Below are 14,910 nucleotides of genomic sequence, written 5' to 3' on the forward strand. Positions count from 1 at the left end.
TGTTTAGTGTTGTGAATGCAGATAAAAATTGATTTTACTTTATGATTAAAAAATTCATTTCTTATTTGTAAAATCTCAGATTTTATTTGCATAAACTCTAAAACCTTGTTAGTAAATTTTAATGTTTTTTTGAGTAAATCAATATTGTGTCTGCTACTGTCTCTACCGTGTATGAAGTTGGTTAATTTAACTGATGTTGTAACAACAACAACAAAAAATTAAAATCTAATTTTTTTTATATTTTTCTGTCCAGAATGACTTCAAATTGTAACATAAAACCACATGTTTATCCTAAATATCTTTAAATTTGGGATGTATACATCTATTATACTTAAGTTTTATTGATTTATTATCCTTTAAACAGTGTCTAATTATCCTGCTGCATAAACAGTAAGTTATGTGGCATATGTAGCTCTCTTTACATATCAATTGACATAGAACTGTCTACAAAGTATAATTTTTTTTGTTTTTTAGTCTTAGTACATATGTATCAATATTTTGTAAGAGCCAGTGACATTTTGTTTACCATACATTATACACATACACATATATATAATTACTATATATAAAAAAATTCTTAAATTTCATTTATTTTTCTTAAATGGTAGAATTTAGATATAAAAAAAAACAATCTCTACTATTTATAACATTATGAAGTCTTTTGTACCCGTGTGTTGTAGTTATTAAGCATCACTGAATTTAACACACGAGGCAAGTAGAAAAACGTTTCTGGCTTTCCAAGTAAACAACAAGAGCTGTTAAAAATTCAGCTAAGCTCATTGATGTGTTTACTGTGAGGATAAAGTTTGAATTGATTGTGAAATATACAATTCTCTGTACAGAAAACAATGTTTTATGATATGTCATTTTTATAGATTAAAACATTGCCCTTTCTATTGGTGATAAATAATGTAACATTAAGCAGAGAAACTTACTGGGAATTTCTGAAAGGACATGACAGGTGGGTATGTGGCAAGAGGGGTCTGATTTCTTGTTTGTGGTTTTGTAACCAAATGAGATTGAAGGCTACAAAAATTATGCTTTGCCAAACAATGACAACAAAATTATAATGAGTAATTTACATTGAATTTCATACTTCTTGGAGGGATGGAAAATAAATTAAAGAAGAGGGGATGCCTAGAAAGAAAATGTCACAATTTTCTAGGGGAAATTCAGGAATTTCATTTTTAATATTGCCATATAAAATTAAGAACTCAAAGCTTATATACTATTACCATTTGAATTATTAGTTATGTGTTATGTTAAATTTATTCACATAACAAGATAAGAAAATAGTTTTATTAACTTTTGAATGTAAGTCACTTAAACCTCATGACATGCACAGAAAACGATGTTTGTAGCAAACGTATTATGTATTAATCATTTTTGAAGCATATATCTGTTCGTAGTGAGGAAATTTTCCAGTGAAATTCTTGCTTGTATATTTTACCTCTTCAGGGATTCATGCATATGATTGTGTACATGGTTAGATAGGAAGGAGAGGAGTGGATTCTTGCATTCAATTATTTAAATTTTATAGATGCATTGTATCAAAACACTGAGTAGCACTGCTTGTGTTGAGACATAAACACCTTGTGCTCCATCATTTTGTTTGAGTCTTTTTTTTCTTTTTGCTCTGGTTGAAGGCCTTATCTCCTGAGGTTTTATCTTTTGACAGTGTTATCTTAATGCCTTGGTCTTATTTGTTTGTGAGCATGTAATTATCACTGAACATTTTAGATCTGTCCAATATTAGCCTTATGTAACTTTATGATAACTTACAGCATTAAAGATCTCTATATTCTATATTGCTCTCTACTTCAAATGTCAAGCTACACAACACAAATGGGGTACTGAAGCTTGATATTTATCTCATTGTTAACATAATAATTCAGTGGATAATTCATAATATTCCATGCAAATTTCTTAACCTTTTGTTCAGTTAAATTTGTACGTAAAATCTTTATAAATTTTCACCCATGTTTTGGCTTAAGTTATTGGGTGAAGTGGTTCAACAATTCCACCTCTTCCACCAGAAAACACTGTTCACTAAATACTTATGAATTCTCAATTTCATATTGTGACTGCAGTGGCTACTGACGGTACTTATGTTCAACAGTCGTGACAGAGGCTGCAGGTGCTACGGTATTAGCAGCGGAAGTGTCGGCTATAGTTTCAGATGACTTCTTTTACATGAGCTTGGGGATCTCTAATCTAAAAGCAATTCTGCTATTAGCTGAGGAGTTGGATAAGTACAATGCAAACTTAGACAGCCTCTTCCCCCCTTTCCTATACTGTGCAGGCATGTTCTCAGTCTGTTCAAACACTCGATCCCAGTCCATAAGTTCTTGCACTTTAAATCTCTTCTGGGCTTGTAGCCATCAAGTTAATGTGCTGGCTTGTTAAATATTTGCAGAGATGCCAACCATTACGATTTGAGCGTAATCATTACGATTTTGGTGTATACATTACGACTCTACGGTCATACAGAAATATTATGACTTGTTGCAACTCCCAAATTATTATATATTATATAGGCCTATACAATAAAGTGATAAATTGTATCCCGATGGCTTGAAAGGGTGAAAAGAAAATTTCTAGTGAGATACAAATAAATTTTGATAATAAATAAAAGACATAGTCCAAATGGCTACTTGCAATAATCATGTTTGTGCTTGAAATAATAAAAATATCTGTATCTCTGACATCTACCAATAGTTTGAGTGTGGTGCTTCTCCATACTGGGTATGTGGGGGAACCTATAGTTACGTCATCAGTGCTTGTCAGCCAATCAGTGCTCGCGTAGATGGGTATTTCTCGTTTTCTAAGCAGCATAGAAACACCAACGTGATCATTCACAAGATGGAAAAAAAGAGGCCTCATTCACCAGATTGTCTTGTTTCTGGCAAATCTAAAAGGACTAAAACTGTGAATCAAAAATTTAGGAAAGAGTATAGTACAAAATATCCAGTCATTGCATCAAAAGTCAGTGACAGTCATGTGTTTTGTACAGTTTATCACATCGATTTTTCTGTGGCGCATGGTGGGATAAATGATTGTTCCAGACATACAAAATCGGCATCTCACCAACAAAAGGCAGAGGCAAAGACAAACATGATGCAGATAACGACATTTATGAGTGAGAATACAGGATATGAAACCATAAATGCAGAAGTGATGTTCACGCAATTCGTCATTGCTCATAATTTACCCCTAGCTGTAGCCGATCATGCAGGACATCTATACAGAAAAATGTTCCCAGACTCTGATATAGTGAAAAGATATGGCTGTGCTAGAACCATAACTACAGCCATTGTACAAATGTTGGGTTGTGAAGATGACAAAATGATTTCAAGCATACTTACTAACACTGTTTACAGTTTAGCCAAAGATGGATCCACAGACATGGATGACTCAAACTGTATCCAGTGGTTGTACGTTATCTGAACCCTTTGCTTGGAAAAATTGTTTGTTCTCTTTTGACAATGGTGGAATGGAAAGAAGCTTCAACGGGAGAGAATGTTTTCAAGCTTTTGGACCACGAACTGACAAAAAGGAAAATTTCATGGGAAAACTGTCTTAAGTGTCATAAACATGATATAAACTAATCCTACCACAAAGGCTTTTTCTGCTTACTGTTCGTGCATGTTCAATGTTGCTTTACCAGTATGTTTGTTACTCTGAACTAAATGAAAAACATAATTTCAAAATAATTTTTTTAAATTTATTTATTAAATACACAAAACACAGTCATAAATGAGCAATCTATAGCAGTAATAAATAATAATAATAGTTATAATAATAATATAATAATAAACAGCTTAGAGACATTGGTCAGGCCTAGTAGCTGCAAATGATAAAGGGCTCGGGTCTACAATCATCACGCTCAGTCATTTGAAATAGTTGGCATCTCTGGTGATGGGATTTATAGTCTAATCAATCACATCAAGGTCCTGATTAATTTTTCAACAACTACTTTTTATCTTCTTAGAAGAAATATTCCCTTTTTTAAATCAAATTACAGCTTTTCAAAGAAAAATGCTTTCTTACTGTAAAATCTGTAATTTGTAAAATATAATCGGTAATTAAAAACAAAATTATCCATAACTAAAACACATTGATATTTTTTTGTTTTTCATAGTTTTCAGTAGCACAGAAGTATAACAATTGGAATGGATATGTTCAAAGTGGCATGGAAGTGCTTGTCAGCCATCACATCATATCCTTATTTGTAGAATTGTATATGCCATTCAAAGGAAAATATCAGTCAGAAAGATTAAGATAAATTCACTCATTAACCCTCTCACTGCAGCTATTCTTCACTGTGCATAACAGAAGGTTTTAGTGTCTTGCAATCAAATTTTTATTAAACAACTTTTTTATTTACATTATACCAATTATTGTGGTGTTAATGAGTGGATAATAATCCATATTGTAATAGCATATACGTTTTTAAGTTCTTAATTTTTATATGGCACTATTTAAAACAATTGTGAATTTCCACTAGTGTGACTTGTGAAACATTTTTTTCTAGGTGTATTGTTATCTCTTTTTTGTATCCACCCCTTCCCCCTAAGAAACTACAAAATTAAACAGAAGTTACTCACCATAAAGTTACCTTTGCTCAGACAAATTATAATTTTTAAAGTCTTCAATTTTGTTTGGTTACAGAGCTATCAAATAGAAATTCAGAACCCTTCTGCAACACCCACCTGTCACATCTTTTCCTTCAGGATTTGTCAATGGTTCTTTCTTACATTTAATTATATGCCACCTATAACCAATAGAAAGTTAAAATTTGGTCTATTAAATGATTTATTGTATTATATTGTGTTCTGAATAGATAAGTGTCAATATCACTGAAAATACAACTTTGGGTCCCAGGGGAATTATGACAGCTAGTTTGGACAAATTTGTTATGGCTTTTGTCACATAGTTAGAGAGTCAGAAAAAAATGTGATTGTTAAAGAAAGTTGTCTGCTTTTTGCATGTTTTCAGGCTCTTTCTTTTGGTGCATTATTTAATTAAATAAAAATTATTTAATGCACTACTACCATTAATATAAAAGAAGTAGGATTAACTGTTATCAACAATTGAAAGCAAGAAAAAAATACTCAAGTAAGTACATTTCTCATGTTTATTCTTTATTTATTATTATACAAATAGCTAAGGTGTAGAAAGAAGTAACTATTTATAATAGTTAAGGTTATATTAGGTAAAATAAGCAATAATGATAATAAAAAATATTTTGTGATGTACACAAGCAAGCAGCTTAGAGTAGCTCATGGGTATTGTAATTCGATGGTATAATGTGAGCTGCACATTCCCCAGGTGACATATAATGGTGTGAATAATAGTTAGACACAGTTCAAAGGGCAATAAAACAATAAAATTTAAGTATAAATATGTGTATGTTGTTATGAGTTTAAAGCAACTCAAAATAAATGAATGTAGTTTCATGCTACATTTGAAGTCATTTTAGGAAGAAAAAGAGACAAATTAGATTTATTTCAATTTTTTGGGGGAGATACAAGGTCTATCAAATTGACCAATCATTTATTGAATTAGATTAGAGAAAATAACCAATAAAATATAAAGTTTTACTGAAAACAAACATTTGAAATTTATTTAGGAGGTTTTAGAGATTACACAAATGAAATTTGAAATTATTGAGATGAATAAAATTATTTTTAATCTTAACATGAAAATCTTTTTGCCTTCAGATTATTCAAAACATACATGATATATTCAAGAACAAGTCTTTTGTTGGCATATGTAAAAGACTTATAATGTTTACTGAAAAACTACCAAATTTTGTAAAGATATATACACTATAAAAACACACACACACATACATTTGTTGCCAATTCTTCAAGTTGACTATCTTTACAATTTCATCTGTTAATGTTTTCAATGATTTATTGATTGATTGCTGGATTTTATAGTGGGGAAGTTGTCTGTTACTATGTGAAAGAAATAAATAACAGCAAGAGCCTATTTCATGATTCTCTTGATGAAAAAAGTAAACAAAGCATTAAAGTAATTCAGTTTTATTTCATGAGCTTCAGTGTGTTCCTAAGCTTATAAAATTTTTATTTATATTATGTTTGCTGCCACATAATGTATGATAATATATAATAATAAATAGATATACACTAAAAAAAACAAACTAAATTACCACATGCTTTAGACATTAAACTTACTTCCACCCAGATTTATTAATTCAATGATCCTAGTTTTTCATACTATGTTGGTTGTCCAAAAAATAATTCTTTAGCTTTCAAGTTGAATTAAACTTTTGTGTATGGGTTCAGTAAATTTGACAAATCTTGTAACTGTCAAGTAACTGTTGTAACTATACATACTATAATTTAGTTGCATCTTAGAACATAAAAAATATAAATTTGAATGTTCCAAAACTACTGTAATTTAACTGGCTTTCTAACTAAGATATAAACTGCTGAAACATCTATTAGTTGCTCAGAGTTGAAGGACAATGACCACAGACAATAAAATATGAGGCCAACTGTCTACTATGCGCCCCAAAAACAAACAACCATAGTAAGATTCTTAGGGATAAAAGTTTTTTTATTAGTTATAAACATGTCCATCACATAAGTTGACATGGTTTAGATAACTCCGTTGAAATTTATGATAAGATGGAAGGAGCATACTGGTTTATTGGTATCTCAACAAGTGGAGATAATATGACTTTCAACTTTTATATTTTGGCTTGTCAGCATTTGTTGTTTCTGTGGAACCCATATAAAGTCAGAAAGAAAATATATAATAGAGAATTCAAAGTGCAAGACATGTCATTATGTGTCACAGAGAAGTAAAGACTAAGAATTTAGTACAATACATTATATTAAAATTAAGCAAATAAAACATTGATGGTTATACGATATACATTGATAATAAAGTTGTTTAAGTTTGAAAGTAATTTTGTAAAAACATCATGATGTACATTTTTACACATTATTCACCTGTGTGTAAAAGAGTTAATATTCTTTTAACTCTAATAAAATAATAAACAAATAAGTATTCTGATTCAACAAAAAAAGTAATATTGCCTCCCTGTTTGAAAACAAGTTACTGGAACTGGGAAATAGATTGAGAAGTGTTTATCCACTCCCAAATAAACATATGATACAATATTCCCTTAGGTACAATATTGAAAATGATTTAGTTAATAACTTAAGGTGGTTAAATGTAAATGATGCAAATATTTCTAGGTCACATTATTAGACTTAATAGAAGTAGAAATCAGAAAAAACCAAAGAAAGAAGCCAGTGTATGATACACGTTTCCAGGTGAAGTTTACATATAAGGAAAGAAAAAAGAAAACTAGAAGAGTCAAAACAATATATTAAAACAGCAAAACACCAAACATTTTAAATATTGTTTTGAAGGACTCATTGCTGAAGAGTGCTTGAGGGAGAAAAATGAGCATAAGAAGCAAATGCTTTAACTGAATAAAACAGACATTTACCTTATGAGTATAGACATCAACACGGAAAGAAATTTATCTTATGTTCAAATAATTACATGTGACAAAAGAAGCTCATGAAGGTACAAGTAAATCAAGTAGTAGGGGTAGTAAAAATAATAATTTTACTTCCAGCAGTTGTTAATAGAGCAAGAGATTGTAGTATTGATAAGATTTCTTTTCTTTTCACTTGCTCTTCTTGGGAGGTTGACGTCAATTCACGGGGTAGTGATCATTTTTCTATCATATTAAGAGAGATTGACTGTAGTCAGTGCCACAGACCCGTGTGCCTTGGTAGAAGTTGGACCAGGCCAACTGCTCCTCTTTCACTGCTCTCTTGGAACTTGATCCTGCCATCTTACATAAATCATCGATAGATGATTGTGTAGCAGCAGTGACTAACTGTACAGTCTAAGCAGCTACTCAGTGCATCCCCAAAACCTCGACATCTTTCCTATGGCATCCATACCCTTGGTGGAATTCTGCTTGTTATATAACATGAAAAGCTCAGAAACGTGCTTGGGATAAATTTAGTAGATATCCCACGCTCTCAAACCACGTTGCATTTCAGCAAGCCCGTGCATTTGCTCGGCAAGTTAAGACGTCAAAGCCAGAAGGAATCTTGGATTAAATACACCTCCAGCATTTCTTCAACCACCAGTTCAAAAGTCACATGGGACAAGATCCAGAAGGTGAGTGGATGGTATACTTCTGCCTCCCTCTCTGTCTTAATATCCAATGGCCATGAAGTTGCTGATGCTGAGAGCATTGCCAATACTCTTGGTGAATGTTTCTCTCATGTATCTAGCTCTTCAAACTCATTCCCTCCCTTCTTAGCTATTAAAACACGAGTTGAGCATCTAACTCTTTCCTTTTAATAACTTATAACGAGGTTTAAGAATACCAGATATTCAACAACTAATGCATTTCAAAATTGCTTCATAATGCGATAATTGTTGTTTTTCTTTCGAATGTATTTCATCGACTTGAAATTACTGAAAAAAAGACATTGTCCCTATGACTACAGTTGCCCTCTTACACTTGTGCTTCATCGGTCTGGCAATACATCAGTTGGACCTGATGATATACATTATGAGATGCTACGCCACCTTTCTCCTGCCTCTCTTTCTACTCTCCTAGTTGTCTTTAACCGGAAATGGCAGGAGAGTGTCTTTGCTGATGCTTGGCACTAAGCTGTTGTACTCCCTATTCTTAAACCTGCAAAGGATCCAAAGATTCCTTTGAATTACTGTCCAATTGCTTTGACAAGTTGTCTCAGTAAGATCTTAGAAAGGATGATTAATGCTCATCTTGTTTGGTTCCTTGAATCAAACAACATTCTCTCACCCACTCAGTGTGGGTTTCAAAGACAATTCTCCATGATAGACCACTTAATTTGCCTTGAAACATCAGTCATAGAAGCCTTTTTGAAGCAACAACATCTTGTTTCTATTTTATTTATTTAAAGAAAGCTTATGATACAACATGGAGATATGGCATCTTGCGAGACCTTCACTCATAGGGATTGTGTGGCAATTTGCCACGTTTTATTAAGCATTTTTAATGAACCACAGATTCCAGGTCCATGTGGGCTCAACACTTTCCCATTTTTTCCCATTCAGGGCTGTGTTCTGAGTGTCACACTTTTCTTTATAAAAATTAATGCCATCAGTGAACAGCTACCCCCTATGGTTGCAAATGGTCTTTTCATTGATGACTTCCACATCTCATGTCAGTCATCAAACATATGGTTTATTGAGTGGCAGCTACAAACTGCAATCAAACATATACTTACATGGACCACAGCAAATGGTTTTCAACTTTCTCTCTCTAAAACTGTTTGTGTACATTTCTACTGCTAACAGGGTATTCATCCAGATCCATAACCTCGTATTGATGATGATGTACTTCCTGTTGTTTCCGAGGCAAAGTTTTTAGGTCTCATATTTGACTATAAATTAAACTTTACTTCACATATCAAGCAACTTTGTGTCAAATGTATAAGAGCATTGAACATCCTCCGTGCCTTTTCCTCCACCTCTTGGGGAGTAGATTGATACTCAGCCCTTAAAATTTATCATGCCCTTATCCAATCTAAACTTCACTATGTGTCTATGGTCTTGGTTCTGCCAGAACCTCAGCACTGAAAATGTTGGATCCTATCCACCATTAGGGGCTTTGACTTTGCACTGGGGCCTTTCGTACTTCTCCAGCCCAAAGTTTGTATGTATGGAGTCCCATGAACCCCTGTCTGTATATTTGCCATTTGCAGCTGTCTCTTATGTATGCTTCCAAACTTTGATCTTCACCACAGCATCCTGCTTGAGGTTCTGTTTTCTATTCTCGGTGGGCCACGCTTTTTTATAATAGAAAATCTGCCATTGTTCCTTTTAGCCTTTGTATCCAGGCACAATAATAAAAATTGGATTTATCTTTAAATAGCATAGCAGTATCCACAGATTGGCATGTTCCACCATGGCTAATTACTACCTCCAACTGTGATCTATCTTTGAGTCATATGAGGAAGGCAGATACTCCTGATTGGATACATCACTCTTTATTTGCTGAACATTTTTCATATGATCTATCCATTCCCATATATACAGATGGTTCAAAATCAGATGACTCTGTAGGCTCTGCCATGGTTTGTTACAGTTCAGTTGTGGCACACAGAATCCCATCTACAGTATCTGTGTTCACTGCCAAATTGTATGCCATTTCTCTTGCCCTGAACCATATTGAAACTATGCAATATATGAATTGTACAATCTATACTGATTCACTCAGCTGTCTATTGGCCCTGACATCATTCCATATTAGTTACCACGTATTCTTATCAGTATCCAAAACAAACTGGCCCATCTTTCTCTGTCCAGTTTTTTTGGATACCAGGTCATGTTGGTATTTGTGGGAACGAGCTAGCTCACAGAGCAGCAAAGTCCATTTGCTCTGGCTCTATCACCACTATACCTGTTCCATACATGAACTATGGTCCATTTATCAAAACCTGATGCATGAATGTGTGGTCTTTGTGGCACTTAGGTCACAATCGTACATATTTTGTTATCATGCTGCAGTTACAACCAAGAATGACGACACCATTTTAAACATATTTTTAAGGTAGGTTTGCCATTGACATTAGCCAATGTCATAGGTGATACTGCCCACCTCACTCATGGTTTTACATTTTTAAGGGTCACTGGTTTCTTTTAACTTAATTTAAGGTTTTTAATGGACGATACACTGTTTTAGCATGATTTCTTTTACACATTTTAATTTTTATTTTGACCTGAACCCAGGACTGGAGAGGCCAACTTCAGGTGACTGACAGCAAGTTTGAACTCAACGCTTCAGTCTTCCTGGCAGGTCTTAATTTTACATGTTTTACATATTTTAACCTTAATTTCCATATACCATTATAGTATACTACATCTTGTTTGGCACAGATAGCCTAGTAGCTTTGTGCCAATAAACATGAAATACCTACCTACCTTGCATAGAGAATACTTACAGCAAAACTTGTCTGTTCTTTGGTAAGTAATCAGTTTCTTTATTTTCTCTATTTTTACAACCTGTACAACATGAAATATTTTATCATACTTTATACAAATAATTCTCAAAAAAATTTTTATGGGCATGTGTTAGTGTTTACTACACCTTTGTTTATGTTCTCTAGCACTTTATTTCACTTACATGCATTGATATTTGTATTTTTAATTTCTTTTAGTGTTCCCATGCATCTGTTCTTGCCTACAGACAACTCCAGCAAAGCAGTGCTGAACTTTTGAAAGAATGGGAAGCATCAGGCCAGAGGAAGGTGGTCGTGAAAGTGGATGATGATATGTCCTTGTAAGTTGAAGATATACATGTATTGTGTATAAGAGCACTGGCAGGTCCAGCAATTTCAGAAGAGAGAAGAATGTAATATGCAACCAGGGATCAAAGGGACCTCTTTTAAGTTAGAAGAATACAAAAAGTGGCCATAAAAAATACTGCAACAGAAGAAATATGGTAGAAAATAAATAAATACACAATAGTCTTTTATAAATAACCTAAATAACACTACACCTATTACTCGACAACTGCAGGGTTTGTGTGTGTTTTTTGTGTATCTAATCAGTGGGCTGAATTTTTCTCGATTCTTTCAGTCTCCATTCCCCAATTAATTTCTATTGGTCATATCTGTCACATGACACTTTCCAGCTAGGTTACTACACTCTCTTTCATGTACCAATTGTTCTTGACAAACTATTCACTAACAGGTTTCTCCATTCTGTGATTGTTGGTGATATGTTTAGTATTACTTTGTGTTTCCTAGTCAATATTCATTTAGATAAAAAAGGCATGTTTGGCAAGCTGATATATGGCATGAATTCCTGAATTATTTCCAGCATAGAGTCAGATCAGGTCTCTTCTATCCCACCTTTGATATTTAGTGTTGTTTAACAATTGTGGGGGGATGGGAAGAGTCACTCTCAATTAAGACTGTCAGTGATCTTATTTGCAGTAAGATTAAACACATATTTCGTTCACTGGTGTTCCTCCAGGAGGCTCTGGGGCTACAATTGAGAACAATACTGGAAATTATGGAGAGAGTTTAGATTACCTTTTCCCTGTGCCTTTTTTAATTCTGATGGCTTCTCATGTGGCTACCTTGGGATTAGCTACCTTGAGCTTCTTTTCTTCAATTGATCCATTGAGTGTGTGATGTCTTTCCCAAGTTGCTTTGGAACTTTTATCTTCCTTGATGGATGAAAGGTTTTGGAATTAATACTTAGTTCTTTCTCTATACACTGATAATATGGATCATGCAGCGTGTTTTTCTGCTTTGTTACATGAAGGGACAGTTGTGCTTTATTCACTACATTATTTAGCCTACAACCACTAGGTGCAAGCATATTTTTACTCTCAAAGAATACATCTCTTCCTGGAAAGTTTGGGTTCTAGAACAAAGTGTAATTAACTGAAAAGATCAGAACTTTCTATGATTTGTCTCACCCTATACATGGTGTAGAATTATTTATTATCCCTCTAAATTTTGTTGGAAGGCTTTCAACATCACCAAATCCATTGATGACAGAGTGGGACCATTATTAGCTTCTACATTAAAATCCATGTTGTTGGTGGTGCTTCGACTTTCCTCAACTAATACAAGGGGTCATAATTCTGCTCCTGTTCAAGGGTCCCAGTCCCACGACATCAGCCCTTTGATTTCATTGTTACACTGAATAGTTTCTCTCCATATCCAAGGGTTCTGATGCTCAGTTGGGGTGTTATCAATGGCACTGGTGGCTATTTTATGCCTGTTTGGTCTGTGGGGCTTAGCTCTAAGAATTCTTGGATATGTGGTAAATCTTAGCCATAAACCTGTGGACATTACAGGTTCTTGAGTCAGGATTAGTCATTCAGTTATCATCTTCACCACCATTATTCACCCAAATTGTAGTTTTATTTTTCCACCTCCCACAAATCCTTGGTTTTTGGAACTTTGGTTTAGGGTAACCACAGTTTTGTTAGTCTGGAAGAAGGGAGAAAATCTTGCAAATTATTCTGGGGTTTTACTCCCACCAGTTTTATTGGGGCCTAGAAGACAGGAGATTGGCATCCACTCATCAGTCTTTATCTAGATCCTCCAAGATTCAGAAGTAAATTATTCTCCTCTCTGAGTCAGCATTTTTTAAATAGAATTATGGATGTCCAAATTATATATCACAGACTTCTATCTGCACATTTCCATGATGATGGTGTCCCACCATCACATATTCATTTTGTGCACAACAGTTAGGTGCTGCAGTTCAGGACTCATATCAGCATCGTATGTGTTCTGCTAAATTGTAGGAGTTTTTCTCTCATCTTCTTTCTCAAGGCCTGTGCAAACACCATTACATGAATGATTGATTATTGTTGGCACCATCTCTTTGATTAGCAGAACATCACACCCAGAGCTGTGATATGTATTCTTGTTCCAGTATAATATTCCAACAGTCTGGGTATATTTTTCACCACATATCTCAGCCAAGCTATAAGACAGGAAGTCCAACTCTTTCTCATATATCCTTCTCTCACTTTCTCTTTCAGGAATGTGGGCATCACTTGAATCACTCGTTCCTTTGGAAAGAGTGCATAAGAGATTTCATCATTGGTCTTTATGCAACCATAGATCATCAACAGCAGTTCAAGGAATTCCTCTCTTATTCAGGATCATTATTTTCAACATTGAGGGGTGGTTAGATTGCAACAATACTAAGATATGGGTTCCTTTGCTGCCATGTCGTCCAGGGATCTATTTCTTCATGGATACTTCAGTTCATGGATGGGATACACATCTTAACAGTCAGAAATTCCAAGGTCTACACATAGGTGATGAAACCTTTCTATGCAGTGTTTTAGATATTTTTTCCTCTTTAAGACACTGTATCATGGCATGGACTTATTAAGGGTAAAAAGAGGCTTCACTCCAACAATCCTGTAGTGGTGTCTTGCATTTTCTGTCAAGAGAGCACTTGGTATCTTCAGGAGTGAGTGCCTTATTGGCCATCTCTTTTGAGGCAGCCATGATCTGAAATTCTATATCTGACTTCAGATTTGGAGATTGTGTAGTGCTTTGCATGGGGTCAGGGGTTTAATTTTTAAAGTTGCAATGTATCTGTTTCAATCTTTGCTATGTCCCACAATGGATATTTATGAACAGAAATGGCACACATACTGGCAAAGGTGTATTGACAGAAGGTTCAACCCACTTCATGAGAAGTTCCAACTATAATGCATTTTTTGACCTGACCCTTTGAAAGGGGTTTTGCATCAGATTCTTTGTGAGATACAACCACTTCAGGTATTTAACTAATGTAATAAGGTGGTATTACCTGCTATTTCTCAACATCTGTTTGAGACTTTAGCCTCATGTACCATGTATCAACATTTCCTTTAGGTTTAATTTTTTGTTGCCTTTGACCTACAGACATTGCTAGGTATAATGGTTTGCACTGTTTGTCCAAAGGATGCTTTATCATTCTGTTTACATCCTCAGACCAGTTTTTATTCCCTATGACACTGATAGCCAGGGAAGCAGCTAAATTCTTTTCATTAGTTCATCAGATCATTATTTCTCATTACTATGACCAATCACATCTCAATTGGTTGTTATGTCCAGTGAGGATCTCAAAGGTTTTGTTGCCTCCACTAATGCATTTAATAATGCTAGACAATGACCTTTATTCCTTGGGATCATTCAGTTTCCCAGGACTTAGGTCCAGAATTGACCATTATAATTTATTGAAGGCTCTTCTGAAGATAAAGAGACTTCCGTGAGTCATGTTTCGTCAGTTCTGTCACGTTTCTATCTCGTTAGTGACCTGGTTGAATTGCCCACTGGAAGACGTTGGGCTGAGTGGAATCTGGGCCTCCCCCAGTTCTTTTATTTT

At 34.3% G+C, this 14,910-nt stretch overlaps 1 protein-coding gene across 3 annotated transcripts in view; it reads left to right on the forward strand.

The window, feature by feature from the left end:
• The window catches only part of LOC143225383 (peptidyl-tRNA hydrolase 2, mitochondrial-like), a 57,908-nt gene that overhangs the window by 26,237 nt on the left and 16,761 nt on the right, over positions 1-14,910 (forward strand). For all 3 annotated transcript variants that reach the window (XM_076454678.1, XM_076454697.1, XM_076454688.1), the window contains one exon: positions 11,217-11,338. In XM_076454678.1, the coding sequence (XP_076310793.1) occupies positions 11,217-11,338 (122 nt within the window). The remainder of the gene's footprint in view (positions 1-11,216; positions 11,339-14,910) is intronic.

The sequence above is a fragment of the Tachypleus tridentatus genome, chromosome 1 (genome assembly GCF_004210375.1).
Source record: "Tachypleus tridentatus isolate NWPU-2018 chromosome 1, ASM421037v1, whole genome shotgun sequence".
In the NCBI taxonomy this organism is placed as follows: domain Eukaryota; kingdom Metazoa; phylum Arthropoda; class Merostomata; order Xiphosura; family Limulidae; genus Tachypleus; species Tachypleus tridentatus.